Here is a 22,109-nt window from a genome sequence, read left to right as displayed (position 1 = left end):
GAGAGATTAAAAAGACTGAGATTTTTCAGCTTGGAAAAGAGACGACTAAAAGGGGGAGGATATGATAGAGAGCTATACAATCATGAACGGAGTGGAGAAAGTGAATAAGGAAGTGTTAGTTACCCCTTAACATAACACAAGAACCAGAGGTCACCCAATGAAATGAACAGGCAGCAGGTTTAAAACAAACACAAGGAAATATCGGGGTAGCTGTGTTAGTCTGTATCCACAAAAAAACAAGGAATCCGGTGGCACCTTAAAGACTAACAGATTTATTTGGGCATAAGCTTTCATGAATAAAAAACCCTCACTTCTTCAGATGCATGTGGTTTTTTACCCATGAAAGCTTATGCCCAAAAGGAAGTACTTCTTCACATGATGCGTAATCAACCTGTGGAACTCATTGCCAGGGGATGTTGTGAAGGCCAAAACTATAATGGGTCTCAAAAAAATTAATAAGTTAATGGAGGAAAGGTCCATCAATGTTAGCCAAGATGACCAGGGATGCAACCCCATACTCTAGGAGTCTCTAGCCTCTGACTGCCAGAAGCTGGGTGTGGACAAGAGGGGATGGATCACTTGATCATTGCCTGTTCTGTTCATTCCCTCTGAAGCACCTGGGATTGGCCACTGTCAGAAGACAGGATACTAGGCTAGATGGACAATTGATCTGACCCAGTCTGGCTGTTCTTATGTTCTTACGGCTACAGTGCAGAACAATGTCAGGTTAGCAGGGAAGTGAAAAGCTATCATCAAGAAACCAACTAGTGCTCCCTGTTGGCCTGTATTTGGGCTCTAGCTTTTGTAGTTATCAGTAGATATGTGTGTCTCAGTCTTTGCTTCACTGTCAGCTAATGTAATGCAATGGAACTGTACTTAGATAACAGCATTAGGCTTGGAAGGATTAGATTTTTGTTGGTAAATGTAGATTTCACCATATAGATCCAAACCACAGAAAAAATATTTCCATTGATGACTGAAATGTACAGATAGGCAAAGTAAGAAAAATTCTGCTTACGAACTTTTTAGAGTTGATGTAACAAGATTTACTTTGTATATTTTGACATGAGATGCTGACAATTTGTGTTTCAACAGTTTTATAAAGGTTTAACTTTTTGAATGCCAAAGTCTGCTGTCATTAAATAATTGTCTCCTCATAATTTCCCTCAACTCTGAAAAATATAAATAGGTAAAAAAGACTGAACCCCATAACTTTGTGCAACTGGGAAAATTTTATTTGATAAAAATCTAAAAAGATGCTTAAAATAAACACCAGTATTATCTGTTGAAATTATAAAAAAAAATAGAAATCTAATTCTGCCAAGCCTATATATAGGTAAGACGACTATCTAGCACCTGGCTGGGTGGAGCTATTTTTGGCATCTCGTGGAGCCAAATAAAGTGGGATTTTCACAATCCTAGGATGTAGCTCTAGCAAAGTACAGCAGCAGTTTACTATTTTCAATCCTCTGTAAACTTTAGGATAACAAGAGTAAACCAGGGTGCCACCTTGTTTGTGTCTACACAGATAAGTGTACACACTGAGCTATTAAAATAATTATTTAACCATTCACTATAAATGTTCTCTCATCCTGTGTTTTGTTTTGTGCATTTTATATCAGTTTGACCCAATTACAGGTATCTTCTCTGTTTGTAAATTGCTGTGTACGTTTGCTGCACTATATAAATATTTCATAATAACCATGTGAATCGCTTTACACACATTTGTGGAATAAAATATTGGGTTGGTCAGTTTAAAGATAATTCAGTCTAGAAGGATACCTCATAGGACCCCAAAAGAACTTTAAATAAATTATGTACAGGTTGAAGATACAATGTGACAGTCAACTATTAGACTATACTATATACATTACAAGATTTCAAACAGTAATAAGAACAGAGTGTATATACTCTTGTTACTATACTGGTTGTCTATAAACTTTGAATAATATACACATATATGTACACACATGTACAAATGGTGTTAACATTGCTTAAACCACTGTTTCTCCTTTGGAAGAAAAGTCAACAAAGTATAAAATCAGAAAAACTACATAATTTTAGCCTCTATATAAAAATATATGTAGTGTATAACAAGCTTGTTCCAAAACTTGAAACATAATCACATGTAATAAAGTCCCCTATACAATGTATCGGCATATCTACAACTGTCTTTGTATGCTGTACGTCTGCATTCATCTTCTGTAGCTGAAAATCTGGTTGTTGGATGATGTAATTTGGGGAGAATTAGAATTTTGTTTCTGTTGGAATCTGTGGAAAGAAACAAAGAAATAAATATCACTTCTGGATAAAGATGTTTTTATGTATCTACCTTTCCCTAAGCTATACAGGAGGATTTTCCAATCTAAAAGCGTGCATGGGAAGATAGGGTTTAACATTTCCAATCTCAATCATGTTACCCTTAGTGGCAATTCTGCAGCCCACTATTTTGGGAATATTTCCCTCTCACTCCTTTACCGACTATCTTCCCTGATGCCGTCCCTCCAACCACAATTACAGTCAGACCCCTGGCCGTCAAATCCAGCAGCTGTATCTGGCATTTGGGTAAGTGAGAATAATACTGTGCAGAAGAGGAGGAGCTCACTAAGCACAACTCCTGACATCTTTGTTTGAGGCTCAGTCACTGAAAATTTTTAAGGGCAGGTGCAACCTGAAATCATCTGTCCTTAGCTGAGCCTGAGTGTGGAGCTGTCAGCAAAGGTGTAGCAGCAGGTTTGAGCTCCATCCCCTTCCTATACAGGCTCCAAGAGTGGAACTGCTCCAGCCCTAAGGTTGTAGGAATATTCAAGGGCTCTGAACCCTTGGGAGGAGTGTTGTGGTGAGGAGGGAGGGGGACAGATTCAGCATTGATAAGCAGTGCTTATCACATCAGCTGACCTCTCCCTATCTCCCAATGTGGAAGTGCATCCACCTGTTGCCAGCCCAGATGGCCATGGATAATTTGTCCTGGCTGGGTCACAAACCTCCCACTATGGCTGTGGTTTGCCTTAAAGTGCCAGCTACCAATCAGTGACAAAGTTAAACAAACTCGATAGCTCATGGGGATAGAGCCTTTTAGGCCGAGCGGTCACTTTTTGAGTCTGACCCAGGTGATCTGTGATTGGACATTATTGTCCTCTGTTGGTGACTCATGGGAAGCAAATTGACTATCTCAGTCCCTATGGCAGTGCTGAAACCATAGCACATAGCCAGAACTGGCACCTTGGAGCTCAGTGAGCCTGAAGAGTGAGTGGGCTTGGAGTCTGAGCAACACACAGACCCCTAGAGGTGGGTACAGGACACAATGTGCAACACTGTGAGGCCAGTGCCTGTGCTTTTGCTTCTCTCTGAGTCCCGGGAGCTGGTGACACAGCACCTTTCACAAGTGCTTGACTTCAGCCTAAATGTGTTTAGAAAGTGGAAGTGCTGGTGATCTTCTGTTGCTGCCGACATGCAGGGGGAAAGGGAGAGGGGTGGCCTTACCGTGTATGCCCGGTTGCGTAATTCACCATTTGTATTGATAATATAATCACTGCTTCCCATCTCCTGTAGTGAACAGAGGGACTCAGGGTTAGAGGGTATTTTCTATTTCCCTCTCTTTTTAGCTAATTTCAAAGGTAATATTGCTTTAAAGACGCAGAAAATGTAACTCTTGAGAATCTTGGCCATAGTGTTCCCTCCGTCTGTGCCACTGGAGGGGACAGAGTCCTGCTGGAGCAGGGGTTGGTGTGATGGAAGTGCATTCTCTGCGACACTCTTCCTGCCCCTCTTTCCAGCCTACTCTGCTGGAGCTTGCTGTGCTCTACCGCCCTGTGGGAGTAGGATTGGGATGAGGGGTGGCGCTGCTCTCTATGGCCTCATCCCTTACTTGCCCTGCAGCATCCCATGCAGAAATCTAAGTGGAAATGAGATCTTGTCTAAACACACAAAAGTTGCACCAATTTAACTGACTCAATTTAGAAGCTATTTAAATTGGTACCATTGGTGTGAACACCCTTCAGTTGGTTTGAGTGCCTCATATGGATTTAATTTGAGCTGATTGAATGAACCCTTACTGAATGAAGCTAAATTTATATCAGCTACTTTTAAACTGATGTAAAAGAGGCCTCATATGGGGCTTGCACCAATTTAATTACATCAGTTTCTAAACCGATTTAATCAATGCAACTCTTGAGTGTAGACAGGGCCTGAGAATCCAAATCCAAGCATCATCTCCTCCCCGAGTCCCTCCTGCAATTGCTGTGGTAGGGCAACCATGGAGTTAGGGTTCTCTGCAACCCTGGAGGAGCCAAATTGCCAGCAGGGTGGGGAGATGGCAGAACACTGCAGATATGCTGGTTTTCCAAGGACCTGGGAATTCCCTTTACTATGGCTCCATCAGAGTGAAAGGCCACACCCCTGCCTTTATTACAGGCCTCTGAGCCCTGTCCCCTCAAGGTGATAGTTTCAGGGGAACTCCATTGCATGCAATTTCCTGGGCTTCCTGCATCCTCCGTTGGGTGTCCTGGTAGGAGAAGATAGTCTCAAGGGGCTGGGTTATGTAAACAACTGGACTGTGAGCAATTTAAGGTGTTACTCCAGAGAAGAATGAACACATAGTACAGTGGTTACCTTCATGGGTTTGAACTTTGGTGAGCAGTCTCCGTTCTTTTTTACCAATATGTGTAAAACAGCATCATGAATGCTGAGGAAAAACATGGAGGTCTTAATCTCCTCATCAAAAAATGCACATCTTTCCAGCTTGTCCAGGAAGCCATCTGCAGAGAAACAGAATCAAACCACAAACCAGTGACTGACAGGCCTGCAGTCGTTAAGACAAAAATGAATCCTCAGCATATCCTTTGAATGAGCACACAACATTTTTTATCTAAGTGGATTAGTTTAGCTGCCACCAGCGGTGGCTCCAGGCACCAGCACTCCAAGCACGTGCCTGGGGCGGCAAGCTCCGGGGGGCGCCCTGCCGGTCACCGTGAGGGCAGCAGTCAGGCAGCCTTCAGCAGCATGCCTGCAGGAGGTCCACCTGTCCTGCGGCTTCGGCGGCAATTTGGCGGTGGGTACGTCGAAGCTTTGGGACCGGCGGACCTCTCGCAGGTGTGCCACCGAATCCATGGGACCGCGGACCTCCTGCAGGAAAGCTGCCATGCTTGGGGCGGCAAAAAAGCTAGAATTGCCCCTGGCTGCTGCAAGGCCTGATTCTCCACTGCCTCGCCCCTTAGGCATTCGCTGTGCTAAGTGAGCACCAGACAGTACATTCTCAGCTGGTAGCATTTCACATCCATCTTTTGTGCACTTTGCACAGAAGTGATGATACAAGGTGCACAGGAGAGGAGAACTGCCCCTTGGTGTTTTGTCTCCTTATTTAGGCCCCATCCTGTGGTGCCTTATGCTAATTTGTAAGGGCCAAAAAGTTTACAAGCAGTGTGTGTGTGGGTGGAGAGGGGGTTGGAGAAACCCCACCTACGGGCTCTATGTATCCTCTGCATCATGCATGAGACCTTCATGGCAGGTCTCCACAGCACACTGCGGATGGAGCATGGACAGTGTGTCCATGTACAGTCTGGCTCCGTATGGCTGTAATTCTGCATAGCCAGTGTCCCCTATGGCCTGCAATATTGGGACATGGTTAGTCTGTGTGGGTTCCTGAAGCTTCACTCTTAGTTTGAGTTCCCCAGCTACCCGTACAGCACGTGTTTATGCAGGCTCCCTTTGCTGTCCGAGGACTGGGGGCACACTAGCTTTCAGGGGGGAAGGCAGAGAGAGCATAGACAGAGGTGATATTTTTTATTCCTCCAAGTCTGAATATTCACAAGTGGACTGAATCTCACTCTGGTGGGATGAGGGAAATGGAAAGATAGGGAGATCTAAGATGGAGGAAACCATGAGAGTACCAAACCCTGAGAGGGGAAAAATGGACCCACGTGTATTTAGGGTGGGTGCAGATATTTTTACACATCTGGGTCCCATTTCCTCTTATCCACCTTTGGTCACAGTTGCATGAAAAGCTGACTTTAGCCAGTAAAAGCTTTATCTCATTTCAAGTCTGTTTAGTTTGGCTTGTTGGTTTTAATCAATTAAAATCAGTATTGCTGATTCCTGCAAGACTGTTCTAATTTGAGTCTGATTAGATGCTTTTAAAGTTTCTTTTAATATAAAAATTTGGTTTGCCCCTTCTAATTGTGTGGGGAAAGCAGTGTGTTGATAGAAGAGGCATAACTATACACATCAACGAGCAATTGGTTGCTTAAAACCAAGATTAACAGAAATGGAAGAACGTACCTTGTGCTCCCACAATATACACATCCACATCAACCCGGATGAAGTCTTTTAAAGTCTGTTAAACAGAAAGCAGGCATTGCTTAGAGACTAACTCTTTTGCCATGAACTCAACAGCAATGACAGTGATTGTCTACAGCAGGCGTACAGTACAGTTGTAAGATAGCATTTGTATTTTGAGCACAAATAAATGGATTTAGGCTGCCATTTGAGTTAGTGACAAAATTTTCATTAACTTTAATGAGTGCAGAATAGGTTCTTTAGATTGATGCCGGACTTTGAAGCCAACCTTCTTTTGTAAGATAAATTAAAAAAATTTATAATATATTTTAAGAAAAGGATCAGTATTAAATAATATGAAGAGCTGAAAATGAAAATCTTTGATTGAAAGACAATGCCCCAGTGTGATAAAGCATCATTGCTCCTGTTTTATAGAAGAAGAAACTGAGATTTCAAGAGTTAAAGGACAGAATTTTCAAACAGAACTGCAATTCCTACTCAAGTTAATGGAAGCTGTGGGTGCTCAGTTCACATGAAAATAAGGCTACTATATAGGTGCCAAAGTGACTTGTCCAAGGCAACTGTGGAAGTTGATGGCAAAAACAGGAACAGAACCTAGATGTTCTGATTCCCCACCCTATGTTTAGACCATGATTCATACCTTATTACTGTAAAACTTCCAGAACTGTTATCCGTTCAAGAAAGGAGTGTATAGCCATTGATATAACTGATTGGAAAATTTAGATGAAAATGGAAAAAAATAGTTTTCATCAAAGTTTTCCATGGAAAATTTAAACTTTTTGTCAAAAAAATGAACATTGATGAGTTTTTGATGAAAACTCAACATTTTCTATGGAAATCAGACACTTTTTGTGAAAAATTTCAGATAGTTGCAAACCCAATTTTCAGTGGAAAAATCTTTTTGATGGAAAATTTCCAACTAGCTCCAACCATTGAGTCTTTATGCAATCTATTACTGATCTCCTATGCACATACAGGTGTACCTTTAAGAAACATAATACATTTACATTTTTTCTACTTGTAAGCCCTGGCTAGTTGTTTCATGAAAGGTAATTTACCGCTTTGAGGACTCTCAAGGCAGAAACATCAACAAATGATACTGCTGTGAAATCAAGAATGAGGCTATGGACATCAATTCTGGGCACGACGATGTTGGGAGGAAGTTCTGCATTCCAGTCAATTTGAAATGGTAAGTCTGCCGTGTTAGTGGGCTGATCCAGCTCCTCTATTTGATTGTTGTCCAGTTCTTCATCAGAATCATTCAGACCATTAACAGTGCAAATAAAAGATTTCTGTATTAAAGAGAAAAAATGGCCACAGTAAACATTACAGCCTCAGGTGTTGTCCAGCGATAAGAGTACACATTGATGTGTACACTTGAATAGTAGACTCAGGCACTGGAGAGCTGAAGCACTGATTGAATGCATCATCATTCACTACTTGTGCTTCACACTGGAAGGAATTCTACCTTCCTGTAGTTAGGAGCCATTTTGAAATTTCTATTTTGTTCCAATTAATCAAGGATTTAGCACATGCTTCATAGCCCACCAAAGGGTAAGACTCCTCTGACCAGTGGGCTTTGGCCCATAGAAAGTGTGAAGGGTTTTTCCTCAGAGAAAACCAAGTACCAGCTGTGAGCCAACATTAACTATAGGTCAAAACCTTTTCTCTTTGGGATCTGGTTCTACAGTCTGAGGACAAACAAAGCTCGTTCTGAAGACACGAGAACTTTGCCTAACATTAAGGCTGTCAGCCTTACATTATATTAACATGGGAGAGAGTTTCAAAGGCACAATGGGCAGTTAGGTATCCAAACCCAGATCCTCAAAGCTATTTAGGTGCCTAATTTCACCCTTTGAGGATTTGGGCCTCAGCTCCCACTGAAAGTCCATGAAAATAAGATGCCCTTAGTCTCCCATGTGCCTTTGAAAATCTTTCCCCTAATGTATACCTTTCATCTCTGCTAGATAATAAGCTACATAATATAACACTTACAGGTGTCATTTGCAGCTCTCCTTTCTTCAGCATCTTTCTGATTTTCCTCAGAGCTTTATTGCGTTTGCGCAACACCCGCAATGGATTAAAACCAACCTGCAAAATAACATCTTGATTAACATTCCAGGTTTCTTTTTATACAAACAAAAAAACAAATCCCAGTGCCCTTGGATCTGAGAGAGAACTTGATATTCTAAAAAGTGATTAGTACTAGTAAATTAGAGAGTGACCAAGTTAAAAAACAAAAAAACTCCAAACAAACCTTAGATGAATTCACTATTGTGAATTAAAATCAAGTACAGAACTGTCTTGATAAAGATAGTTTGTTGTGTTTAAGCAAATGATATGAATCTCTGAACCAGATTCCCATCTCACTTACACTGGGGTAAATCTGAAGTTATTCTTTTGGACACAGTGGTTCCATTTTTTAAAATGGATTAACATGGTGCAACTGAGATTAGTGTTGGGAATGGGCCACATCCCCCCTGATTGAATTGGCCTCGTTAGCACTGGCCCCCAATTTGGAAAGGCAACTCCATCTTTTCATGTGCTGTATATTTAAACCTGCCTACTGTATTTTTCACTCCATGCATCTGATGAAGTGGGTTCTAGCCCATGAAAGCCACCTCTACGTTTCTATGATTCCATGTTCAGGGTGAGCAGGCCTTGGGCTTCAGTATCTCCAGTATTCTCACAGGACTGGGATTACGTCATTGATAATGGCATCACTGACCCTGAGCTTGTTCAGGGAATTATTCTCTCTGCAAGGCTAGATTGTCCACTCAGTCTGTCAACTATTTATTTTAGGACTGAACTACTCATTAATAATAATAAATAAATTACCCTGTTCTCATATAATACTTCTATCAATGTAGAGGGAAGAGGCTGACTGTTGGGAGTGCCAAGTGAGAGAGAGAAGGAAACTGGGTTGCTGTGGAGGGCTAAACAGTAATGCTGAATGATGAAAGGGGGATGTCTATTGTTTTTAAACAACGCACCAGCCACCAAACAGGCAATCAGTAAGATGTGGCCTATCATCCCTTATCACTTAGCTCGTGTGCTGTCACTTGCCCCCTTCTTCTGCCTGTCTTTTTAGACTGTAAGATCTTTGCGGGGAAAACTGTGTCTTACTCTGTACCTGGGGCGAGCCTAGAATTTTTTGGTTCTACTGCAATTTGAATAGTAATAATAATAGTATCCTCTTGTGTGTTTGTGGTCTTTTTTTTCAGAGGGACTTTTAAGAAAATATATAATTACAGTAGAAATTCAGCACAACTGTAAGATACGCTGCCATTTTCTTACACACACACACACACACAGACACAGACACAGACACACACAGTCAGTATTGAAGTGAACGCTGAAGACCAGGATGCCAACCAGAGTTTAGAATGGAAACTAGCCTAAACATTTTTGTCTATAGAGGTAATTAATAATAATGGTAATTGTAGTTGTGTGTTTCTACTCTTTTTGGGCTCAGTTCGAGGCTAATTAAATCACAAACATGCTGAACATGCAAGTTAATTATTATTGTTTATTATTATTAAGTTTTATTTATCTTTAATTAATTATGTAATTCATTCATTTGAACTCAAAGTAATTAATTTAAAGTGATTGCCAAGAAAAAACTTACAGCGGTGATAAGTTTGTCCTGAAAGAAGTCAATATTAGCAAAGAAGATCGGGGCCGGGCAGCTGAAAATCTTCACTCCTTCTGGCTCATATATCTACACAACAAAGTGAGGGCATTACTTACAAGTGTCTATTGCACAGAAATGCATGCAACAGATGATGTAAATAATATACAGGCTCTTACATCTACATAATCCTTTCTGTTTTTGTAGATGTTGCTTCTTCCAATATTAGCCAAAAGCGTGAACTTTGGACTGCAAACAAATACAAATCAAGTTAGTTATACACCATGCTGGAACATAATGGAATGAACAATTGCTGTTGTCTTAAAAGTCTTATCTTGCTGTTGGAAAGCTGTACTGCCTTAGTGGCTGATAAAGTAAAATGATCTCAGCATTATGATAATTGTATTAGTCATGGAATCAATCTAAGAGCCTTTCACTCTAAGAAAGAAAATTAACTATGAAAAGTAAATTCAAATGGGAGAAGAGTATCTATATTGACAAAGTGCTGTAGCTTATTATGGGCCAGACTGTGAACCCCGTACTCTTACTCGCAAGCGTTACGCACATGAGTAATAATTAGAATAATACTTAGCTATATAAGAGCTAGGTATAATTACTATTATCTAAATTATATAGTCCCATTAAAGTGTGATTCACATGCCTTTTCTTATTAACAGGGAGCAGAACACAACTTTCTCATTGCTTCCCCTTGACTCATAATATTTAGTATCCAGGATTAATTTTGAGTGCAAAGTTGCAGGCCACACTGAGGCCTGGAAAATTTGGTCCTCTATGTCTTAAATGAGTTTATTTTCAACATGCAGTCTTGATAGGGTTTATGTTATAGTCAACATTTACTTACAACTGTGTGCGGAACACTATGGTCAGGAGTTCAAATCCTATTGAGACTCCTAGTCCAATAGCAAGCCCCAGTATTACAGTACATAGGAACGTCACAACCCATATCATCTGTAAAAAATAGACACAATTTTAGATGTTAAATTACACTAGGAAGCAAGAGTATAAACCCAGAAACTCTGGGTCTGATCTGGACTGTGCCTATACTCTTGGGTAAAAATCTTTCTTAGTTAACAGAACTGAGAGAGTGAGATTTACCAATCTCATGGGTGTGCTGAAAGGATAACTTAGTTAGTTAATGCTGGAATGTCTTTTTGAAGCTGGATTCTGTATAATAGATGAGAAGTGCTGATGTATTAAAAAGCATGATGTTGTATACAAAACTAGTTGAATGCGCTCAAAAATATCTGGCAAAAGGACAAGGTAGAATGTAAATCATGATATCGGGAAAGGTAATATTTGTGAATATAATCTCGTGTCGAGACAGGAAAGTTTAGCTACTGTGAATGTATTTAATTGAAAACTGGAAGTATTTAAATAATAATTATAACAACACTTCACATTTTTTTATCACAGGCCTCAAAGTATTTCATCATTGGGGGTAAAGATCCACATCCTCATTTTCGAGCTGGAAAACACTGAGGCCCACAGTAGTTAAGTAACACAAAAAGTGAGTGGCACTGTTGGGCACCAAACCCAGATCTTCTGATTGTTAGAGGTGTGCCTTGTCTACTGGCAATGCTGCCTTTCAGTCATTTCTATGGCTTTATCATTAGCAGTAATTGCCAAGCTACACTGTAAGCAATGATTCATTTACATAGCTCTCATTGGCAGTAATAGGAGCTACATACATGTATTGAAGTGAAAATAGGTCCGTAAATGTGTAGCCAACAGGCCAAATATTTACCAATTTTTCTGTCACTTCTTTATATAATTGATTTTGAATGGTGGGATTTTTTTTAATGAAGAAGACTGATGAAATGGGTGAATGTGAAGATTAAAGAGAGAGAACTGAGCTAAAAGAGAGGAGACTGAGTGAAAAAACATTTTTAAAAAATCTTGTATAAAAATGCAGGTCAGAAATATGTTCAGTGCAGGAAAGCAGGGCAAGCTATTCAAAATAAACTGAATCTTTAAGAGAATTTGCAAAATAAATGCCTGTGCAATTGGATTTTATTCTTAAATGTAAATTGGCTGCTACTTACACAGTCATATTTGTCCTTTTTCCATAAAACACCTATTTCTCTGAACTGCATAAGCATCCCCTTTAAATTGCCGAGAGCCAAAGCTGCAAGGACTGACTGTTAAAAACACAAAACAGAGCAAATGCCAAATGTTATAATTACAAGATTCTAGTAACAGACACCCAGAGCATGGGCCAGAGGATAACGAGTCCTTCCTGCTACATTGATGCTATGGGCCAGGATGTGCCATTAAGCTAGAGCACTGTATTAGGTGTGGTGAAGATGCCTTCTGCACATCCCTTTAAGATAGTGGAGCATGTGCTTCTATTTGTGGCTGGCCTGCTGCACTGGCCAGTGTAGAAGAGGGTGGGGCCACACCAGTGGAGGTGCCAATCTTTGTGAGCAGGGCAGTGATGGGTCATTGGTGGCACTGACCACACACAACAGCACTCTCCATTCTGGCCTGGTGCAGAGGGGAGGCCCTGGGGGTGGGCTGGAAGATAGAGAGTGAGCCCACCTTGTACTCACCCAGCAGTAGCAACTCCTGTCCCGCAGGACTGGACCTGGGTCCCCACTGTGGGTATTGTGACCTGGCACACAAGGTTACAGTGCCATTCAGGTTTGGCCCAGCCATTCCTCTGTCATGACAGAGAGCTGGCTGGGCCAAGGTGGACTGAATGGCGTTATGACATTGCATACAGGGTCACGGCTCCATGTTGACCCTGTGTGCTATGTCACAACATATGGAACAGGGAGCCTGGTCCAGCCCTGTGGGACAGGAGCCACTACTGCCAGGGGATTGTGGGGTAGCCCTGCGTGAAAACTTGTGTTGTAACCTTCTTTTGTCAGTTGCACAAATAAATTTCTATATCATGGACATAATTCCCTATGTAATTATCAGAAGGCTCAAAACACGTCTAGAAGTGTTACCATTTCTATTAAACTCTATTGACTATAGATCACTTCCTCCCCATACATGAGAGGGGAGGGGTTTAGGGAAGGAGCAGCTGACCCTTCCCATCCATTCATGCAGGCAGGGACAAAGTCTCACTTGGAAAAGTCCCCTCTGTGCATTGAGCTGGGGAAAACAATCAGGCCCTGACATAATCTTGTCCTGCTCTCCCTGAAGTCAATAGCAAAACTCCTACTGACTCTAGCTGGAGCAGTGTCAGGTCCTTGATGAGTAGGGATACATCCTATGCAAAAGTAGAGAATACCTTCTGTAATGATTCCAGGAGAAATCCAATGGCCAGGATGACAATCATGACAATGACAGCCGAGAGAAGACCAGCAACCTGTTGAAGAAAAGGATTTCACCATAAGTCTGTATCCTAGAGCACTTTGTGCAGCCAGTGCCATGTGGCATTCAGCTCTGTCAACATCTTGTATTTGCAATACCTGTGTTTTGCCGCCTGTGCTTTCCTGCACACCTGATCTTGACAGCGATGTACTTGCGGCAAATCCGCTGAATGCTCCACAAAATATGTTACTCAGGCCAAAAGCAATTAATTCCTAATAGAATAATGAACATGAGGTTTTTTTAAGAAATAGTTCTGAAAAAATAGTTCATAAGCCAAAGCATTTCTAAAGCTATGTTCATTTGCAATGTATTATGGTCATATCGATTTAAATGTATCTTGTTTACCTGGTTACCATTTATGGGGTAATCATACTTGATGGAATATACTTTAGCGACTGAAAAAGCTATTGCAAATCCAACAATCGCTATGGAAAAAGCCTCACCCACACAGCTTTGGAAAACCCTCATATCAAGTTGAACAGGAGGCTTAAATCTGTAAGAGAACCCAAAAGAGAGAACTGTGCCTTAATGGGGTGCTTAAGAAAACAGTATGACAAGCAAAGCATTCAGTGAGCTTGGTGACAGTCCATCTATTGTGCTATTTTAACTGTACACTTTTCTGTAGAGGTGAGACCAAAACGTAATCTTGGCTCTAAACACCAATGAACTTCAGGGATGTTTGGATCAGGATTGGGACTTTTCAGATTGAGTCCATTCCCTACTACTCTGCAATCAGCTCAGTTTGCAATTCAATTATCAGGCTCTCTTTACTGGAAGTCAAATCCTGTAAGGTGTCAAGCACCTGCGATAAGCATTATTATTTGTAAGATACACATAAGGCCCTTCCTAAGTCAAGGGCTGACTTGTTGCTGAGGCCTTGCACAGGTGCTCTGCACTGGAGTGGATTTTGCTCTATAGGAAAAAAACTGCTGTGATTTGTTCTGGTTCTTTAGATAGTTAAATAAATATTTGCTAAGGAAGGTCAATCACCAAGTTTAGCTCTTTTCCTTATTTCCTGCTCCCTGGCTTTTTGGGCTGAAGCTTTTGCAGTCCAAGGGCAATAAAAAGACATTCTTCAGTGAGTTAGATTTTCAGTGCCCTTAAATTGATCAGTCTGAAATCTGAGGGTCGGAACCTGTTGCGCACAAGTAGCTGTTCCTCTGCTGGCTTCATCCATGGAAGTACCAGTGACTGTGAGCACTTCCCTGTCTGGGCAGTCAGTAACATTTGTGTTGCAGCAGTGTATTATCATGCTATGTTTCTTTCTTGTTACACACTTCTAAATGTAGGTATTTATGCCCTACTCATCATGGGGGATTTAGAGATGTTATAGTAATCTAAGCAAACTGAGTCGTAATAATGTAATGATTGCTGTATGTGACCTGGTCAGTGGGGTGAAGTCATTATCTATTGAGTTATAAGACTTTTTTACATGAATGTATTGTTCTAGTTTAATAAGAGACTGTGGGAAAATCAAGCAGGAGAGCAACACAATAATTACAGCTAGGCAACCTCTCAAGAAACACATTAGATAACTACAAGACAATGGGCTACTTCTAGACTGTTTTGCCAGGCTGAAAACTAATAAATCCAAGGGTTATAAATAGGTAACAAGCTTTCTTTGAGGCAGCTCAACTGTCAGGAACTATTGAGGGGGACAGGCTTGCTTTAAGCAGACTATTTGGCTACTGGATACCACTGTTACTGCTGCTGGAAGCAGGAGCGGCGCCAGGGTTTCTGGCGCCCTAGGTAGAATTCCGGGGGCGGCATTTTGTGGGCTCCCCACGGGGCGCGCGGGAGCTTCTGCTTCCAGTCCCGTCGCGTCGCCGAAGAAGGACCCTCCGCCGAAATGCCGCAGGCGACAGTGGCAGTCATTGAGCTGCTCAATTGCCGGCCGCTATTTTCCGCGGCACGTTGGCAGGAGGTTCTTCTTCGGCGGCGTGACGGGAGCAGAACCGGAAGCTTCCGCACGCCCTGTGGGGAGCGCACAAAATGCTGCCCCCCGAATCCTGGCGCCCTAGGCGACCGCCTAGGGTCGCCTAATGGAAGCACCGGCCCTGGCTGGAAGGAACAGAACCACAGGCACTGAAGACAGATCAGGCCCATTGAGATAATCATGGTTGATCCATAGGGGACTGCAGCTCAAGGACTGGTCCGAGTACCAGAATTGCACGATTCCACTCTGAGATAGCTGATGGCCTGAGACCTGAGTCGGGGTGTGCTCAAAGACCAGGATGGGGCAGAAAAGCAGTTAGGCCGGTAATTCTGACACCCCTTCTCCTAGTATTCAACTGGTCATTTCACACAACAAGGAATGAATGAATTCTCAGTTTCTTGGGAAAAAAATGCTTTTCATTACCGAATAGCTCTTATCTACTGAAAATTAGTCTGTTGAAAGCTGTGATGTTGTTGAATGCAAAAAGTTTACTTAACTGCTTGGCAGAAGTAAGTTTTATTAATGCAGCATATTTAATTAGAAGGCAGAGATGGGTGAATTCTGTTTCTAAGAACTTGTTTAGAAAGCATATTGTGCTTCACTGGAAAGTTTCAGAATTATACGCTTACCCTTTTTCTAGTTGTCCAATGACATCAACTTGAAACTTCTCTTTGAAATTACAGGCATAGGATATACCTGTTGCTATGACTGTCTGTAAGGTAGCAAAATTACCTACATTAAGAATTTGCAAATAAGACCACAAAAAAGTCACTATTTCAAACCATCCTTTCGCTTCTTCCTAGCAAACATTGCCTCTTTGATGTGCTTTCTGATGTCCTTACTAGTGGTAGAGTAGGCCTCCAAAACTAGACATTTTCCTGCTATTCAGAGCCGAGGCGTAGCCAGCATGGGACATTTGGGTGGGCCTCGACTTTGGGTGGGTGAGCAATGACAGGGGGTGGAGGAGGGGGTAGGAGGGATTAGGGCAGCAGGAGGAATTGGGGGGGCCTGGCTCCCCTCTATCTCTCCAGCTGGCCTTGGGGGGGCTATAGACACTCTGGCCAGGGGTTCCTTGGGACCCTCTGTGTGCACCCAACTCCAGGAGGAGACTCTGCTCTCCGGCGCACACAGCTCCCAGCACCCATCTCTGTCCCAGTGCCCCACTCTGCCCACCTTCCTCATCTGGTGCTCCACTGCTGTCCCTCCCCTTCCAGTTGGGCCAGGGGCACCCAGTGTGTGGCATCCTCCAGGTCTGGGAAGGGCTAGCGCTGGGGCCAGACCAGAGCCAGGGTTGGGGGTGGGTCTGGATGCTAAGTGGGTGGGCTATGGTCAGGTGCGGCTCTAGGATTTCCGCTGCCCCAAGCACGGCGGCACGCCGCGGGGGGGGGGGCGCTCTGGCGGTCGCCGGTCCCGCGGTTCCCGCAAACGTGCCTGCGGAGGGTCCGCTGGTCCCGCGGCTCCCGTGGACCTCCCACAGGCATGCCTGCAGATGCTCCAGCGGACCCTCCGCAGGCACATCTGCGGGAGGTCCACTGCAGCTGCGGGACCAGCGGACCCTCCACAGGCACGCCTGTGGGAGGTCCACCGGAGCCGCCTGCCGCCCTCCCGCGGGACGCCGCCCCAAGCGCGCGCTTGGCGCACTGGGGTCTGGAGCCGGCCCTGGCCATGGTCCACTCAGGCCCACCCAGGGCTATGCCCCTGATTCAGAGGTAAATGTTAGGTGTTATAGGTGTGTCTGTGTTCGTAACCCATCCTGAGATTCCAGCAAACGTTCTCATTAGTGGTGGAATACAGCCCTACAAAATGGACGTTTTCTGTCTCCTTAAGTTAAAAAAAAGTACTACGATAGTCTACAGTACAACAGCAGTGTGTCTCAACCCTTTCTGATTGGGGACCCCTTATTCAACGTTTTGTGACCTCATTACATTTACTATGAAAGCAAGAGTAAACACTGTAGCCATGATACAGGCTATATACTTTATTTGTGTGTGTGTTTTAAGAAGCTGACAGAGAATAATGGACCTTGAAGAATATAGGAGAGGGGGAGTGAGACAGTGGTAGAGGGTGAACTGCATGGACATGAGAGAGGCTGAGGTACTGCACGTAATAGATCAAAGGGTTATAAATAGTTTGATCTCAAAAACACTAAAGTTTTGGCCACCCCAAAGTTATTCTGGAAATCTGATTTATTGATTTTGCTTTAGATTGTAATAACATTTTCAAGCCTTGTGACCCCCTGCCAGTCGCGACCCACCATTGAGAAATATTGCTCTGCGGTAGAGCTCCAGTAGAATGCTGTAGTGCCTGGTTTTAAGGGGAGTGTCTGATTTTACAGATAAATCAGGCATAAAGCATTTCACAAATAATACTTTTCTCTCTAAAGATATGTTAAATTATAAAACAGTGAAAGAAATGTAAAGCACATAATGCTCTGTCAGGATATATAAAACCCACAGTGGTTTTTGTCAAAGACAGAGAGGAGACAGTAGTTGAGAAGAAGACTATAGTACATAGAAACAGGCTTAAAACCCTGCTTTGGGTGACACTATTGTCAATATACACTTGAAATAAGGAAGTGGAATAATCCTTACCACAAAGAGTTCAATTGGGATGGGCACTGGTAGTTTGGTTTTGTATCGCTCATTAATTTCTTTCACCACAAACACAATGACCAAGATAATGAGTGCTGTGACAAGATCTGCAATGTTTGTGTTCGTGATCTGCCCGCCAATCTTTCCCAGAGTCTGCAGAATTAAAAAGAAAGAGAGTGCTTTGAAATAGGCTGCCTTGGCTTGATGGAGTGGGCATCACCTTTAAAAAAAAAAGAAAATATTTATAATTCTTTAATTATTATTTTAGTCAGAATTTAGTTTTGGTGGAATGGTTTGGACTGAGACTCCTGGCGAGTAAAGAATGATATTTATCCACAGATAGACAACAGCAATGCTAACTTCTCCACAATGACCCTTAAACCTGACTTCTGGGTCTCATATCTAGGGGTGAGATGGTACAATATCTAAATATCATTATTTTGTGAGAATAATACATCTTTTTGCAAATTGCTTCTTTTCTTTTTTACTCTGAAGGTTCGGTTGGTATAACTACTTGGTGAGATAGAGTCTGATGTACTCTACTTATCTATGTAACCCACACACCTCTTGGGTGTAGGGCTCTGTCTCATCTAGTGGTACTGAGACCACTTAGAGAGAGATTAATGACATTGCTTTACAGCCCTAGCTAAAGGCCAAGCAGCTTTTGGCTCATGCATTTAGCTCCAGAGGTCCTAGGTTCAATCCCGTCTGGTGACGACAAGGGTCTGTCAGTGTTACATCATGTTGTTAGTAAAGGAGGAATACTTACACAGAAAATTGCAAATGGTTCCTTACATCCAGTAACTGGTAGCTGGAATATGAATTTCAGCTGAGACACCACAACCTGAATAGCTGCACCAGTAGTGAAACCACTGATTAATGAATGAGATAGATAAATAATTACGAATCCAACCTGTAGTGCTCCCAAAAGCAACTGTAACACAAAACAACCAATCATTTGTTAGATGTAGTTAGAGAAGCACAATATTGCTGACCCCAAACATTCAAAAATCAAGATTGAGATTGGTTTATGAATCGTGAGATTTTTTTAAAATACATTTTTTTTTAAATTTTGCATTCTGGATTCTGAGCATTTAGGGTTCACTTGCTTCATGTTTTGAAGCTTTTCTCTGCAACCAAGAGGATTAGGAATTTACTTTTTTTTTAAAATGAAAGCTGAGATTGTCACCTAATCTCATGACTCCAAGAGCTGGGGCTTTAAGAAACACCCAAATATTGTGAGATTTGCATGACAGTGGGCAACACTGGAAGCATAAGTAACAACAGTCATTGCTACCGAATTCCTAAACCTCTGAGTTATACTTTTGATCCAAAGTAAGGGTATAGCTACACAGCAAAGAAAAGCCTGCGGCTGGCCTGAGACAGCGGATTTGGGCTTGCGGGACTGTTTCATCACTTTGTAGAATTCTGGGCTCAGGCTGCAGCCCCAGCTCTGGGACCTGCCCACCTCACACCAAGTCAGTGGGCATGGGTCAGCCATGTGGGTTTTCTTTGTTCTGTAGACATATCCTAAATGTCTCTGCTGTTAAGATTTTCAGTGTATCCATATTTTTTACACATTATAAATCTTTCATGATGTGGAAACATATATATGCATTCACTACACAGGAATATGTTCTATAGTATTATTTCCAGAACAAAATGGAACTAAATATATTTGTCTTCCTCTCTGACTTCATCCATATACTGTATTACTGTAATATAGAGCTTCCTTCAATATGACTGTTTACCTCACCAATATCATCATTCCATTCGGTTCTCAGACCTATGGATATGTATCAGCGCCCCTCTAGGAAAAATCTGGTTAATTATTTTGCAATAAGTGGGAGAATCTGTGCGTGGATAGCCTGTGGGATCGGGCCCAGGCACAATAATTGTTTTTAACAGAAATGTAGCAGCATATGAAAGGTAGGGCCATCCTTAATGCCCTTGTCAATAGCCTGCACATCAATATCCATAGAAGCTTCCAAATAGCTCACCCAGATGGCTCCTGGTCAATGGGACAGATTCACCCAGTCGGGAGGATGATGGTGGTGATGGTTTAATTTATAGTCCCTTGGGGCTGGCAGCACGGAGGAAGGATAGATAGATAGGTAGAAACAGATATCATTATGAGGTACCAACCTGAAAAATTCCAGCCAGGAGTGATACAGTTGCTGCCACCTGTATCTTCTCTTCATCTAGTGCCATAGAAGTTATTAAAGTGCTGTTTCCAACACTCTCCTCATCGACTAACTTCGTAACTACTTCTCCCACCATTATGCTCAGAAGAGGGAACGGACCTAATTGACACAAAATAATGCAGTAAAGCTGGATGGACAAAATATAAGTTTCCATCAACCACAATTTTATTTCACATTTGAAAAAAGTTACAAAGCTTTCTGAAATGGAACAGTGTGTAACAAATTATGTCTGAGGATTTTAATTTCTTTATTTATTTTCCGCATGGAGTTAATAAAACATAAGCTATGAAAGAGAGCAGAGTAAATAATGTTCAGTATGACTTAACTTACCAACAGAGATATGTCTGGAAGTGCCAAAGAGAAAATAGCCAATGACCGGGAAAAATGCTGCATAGAGTCCGTACCCTGGGCGAACATTCACCAGTAAAGCAAATGCTAGACCTGTAATGATAGAAAACATAGGGAATGTTAAGCACATATTAGAGGTGGAAGTCTACAGAATCTCTCCACATGGACTTACATGGTATTTTGATCTTAGAAAAAACAAAAACAAAGCAAAAGCATTTCCTAAAGATTACCTTGCAGGACAGCCACCAGCCCTGTGCTGATCCCAGAGACAAAGTCACTCAGGAGCCATTCCTTGATGCGATATGCCGGCAACCAGGAAGTTATAGGTAACAAACCAGTGGCAATATTCTTGGCCTTTTGTGGGGAACATCTGAAAATATGTGACAAGCCACAGTTCAGTCAGCTAACATTTTTGAGTCAGTCAATAGTGAAACCTAATCTTGATATCTGAAACTAAAGGATAAGAATTTAGATTTCAGCCTGTCAGCGGTATCCAACGTGGAACAATCTCCCTGGGCCATAGCCCCACTGTTTCAGGAATATTTTTAGGCAAAAGGGTGACACATTCCTCCGTGGTGGGACTCCATTGACAGGAGTTACATTAGGGGTCATCTGAGTTGAATAGATGGAGTTACCTCAGTGATGAACTGAACTGAATGGAGTTAAGGGATGGATTTGTCCCTCAGTGTTGAGAGTTAATGTTTGTTTTCTTCAGAATGGCAGAGGTGGACGTTGAAGAAACCAACAGCAAAAGCTGGGTGAAAGTCTTTATGAGACTAGCTGGAAGGAAGATTTTAAGGATGTAGTTCAGAATATTTGAGAGTTAGGAGGTAGCTCAGGTGATCTATTTCTAACATCAATATTTAGAAAAAATGTTTCTTACCTAAAACATACCCTCAGATGATCCAAAAAGGTTTTATGGTATCTGTGCACTTTCTTATGTTCTTCGCCAAATGAGTTCTCCGAGTATACCGGTCTGGCCACAACATACTGGTTGCCTACAGGTTCAACCATTTTCCTGAAGTGCTGGGTTAGGATGGAAGATTCTTATGTATATCTCTTTGACACTAGTCACTTAAAAATCTGAAAATAAATAACAGAACATGCTTCTTAAACAACTCAGGAGGAGCATTATGAAGTGCACAGATGAGTGGATTCCAAACTGAGCATTACTACCTTTGAAGATCAAAAGAAACAGGATTAAGAAAAAGAAATTTTGTTTTGTCAGAGTGACCTCCTTCCCTCCCCCTCACATTGCTAGGGAGCACTTCACTAGGCAAGAAAACTATTTTTCCAAAAGAGACAGTCAGAATGTTGAGATTGGGTCAGGGTTAACTTATCTCCTAGTCAAGTGTTTACCAATAAAATCTACCTTAATCAAGGAAAACTGATTGTTTTTAATACAATTTCCTGTTGTGACACTGAGCGTGAGGAACACTATGGGCTGCCAGGAAGTTTGGAAGCTCACTGACTCTGACCTAGAAACCTAAGGAGTAAAGATGTGTCCAAGCCCTTGGACTTTGTGAAAGCTTGGAACTGGAGTCAAACTTTTTGGCTTGGATCTATAAGGACTAATGGATGGCTGTACCCAATAAGGATAACTTCCTAGATTATTTACTTTTAAGCAGATGGTTCCTTTACAGCTTCTTGCATGCTTCTGCCCCATGCACTTGCACAAGTCTTCATCACAGTCATCCCCTCAGTGTTATTTTCTATCCTGCTCCTCATGCATACTAACATTTTATTTGTCTGCACTGAGCAGA

At 42.1% G+C, this 22,109-nt stretch overlaps 1 protein-coding gene across 1 annotated transcript; it reads right to left on the bottom strand.

Annotated features, from left to right (window-relative positions):
• Positions 1 to 1,933: 1,933 nt before the first annotated feature.
• Positions 1,934 to 21,360, bottom strand: SLC26A3 (solute carrier family 26 member 3). The gene is made up of 20 exons (XM_039496965.1): positions 21,230 to 21,360; positions 20,577 to 20,716; positions 20,329 to 20,439; positions 19,940 to 20,097; positions 18,564 to 18,728; positions 17,795 to 17,947; positions 15,833 to 15,915; positions 13,613 to 13,760; positions 13,366 to 13,479; positions 13,185 to 13,262; positions 11,989 to 12,084; positions 10,788 to 10,894; positions 10,105 to 10,174; positions 9,923 to 10,015; positions 8,290 to 8,385; positions 7,353 to 7,586; positions 6,277 to 6,331; positions 4,612 to 4,757; positions 3,484 to 3,546; positions 1,934 to 2,271 (listed from the first exon to the last, which is right to left on the bottom strand). The coding sequence occupies exons 1-20, from the start codon at positions 21,358 to 21,360 to the stop codon at positions 2,248 to 2,250; spliced, it is 2,265 nt and encodes a 754-aa protein (XP_039352899.1). The 3' UTR covers positions 1,934 to 2,247.
• Between the last annotated feature and the right edge of the window lie 749 nt (positions 21,361 to 22,109).

The sequence above is a fragment of the Mauremys reevesii genome, linkage group 1, assembly GCF_016161935.1.
Source record: "Mauremys reevesii isolate NIE-2019 linkage group 1, ASM1616193v1, whole genome shotgun sequence".
In the NCBI taxonomy this organism is placed as follows: domain Eukaryota; kingdom Metazoa; phylum Chordata; order Testudines; family Geoemydidae; genus Mauremys; species Mauremys reevesii.
This window is presented reverse-complemented; position numbering and strand designations above follow the sequence as displayed.

What these genes read in the sequence shown, in the direction of transcription:
- SLC26A3 (XM_039496965.1), bottom strand. Translation starts at nt 21,360, where the DNA reads ATGGTTGAACCTGTAGGCAACCAGTATGTTGTGGCCAGACCGGTATAC. An exon ending in GCACAGGCGGCAAAACACAG is followed by an intron (nt 13,263 to 13,365) that starts GTATTGCAAATA and finishes TTTCTTCAACAG; the next exon opens with GTTGCTGGTCTTCTCTCGGC. An exon ending in TCCTGGAATCATTACAGAAG is followed by an intron (nt 12,085 to 13,184) that starts GTATTCTCTACT and finishes TGTTTTTAACAG; the next exon opens with TCAGTCCTTGCAGCTTTGGC.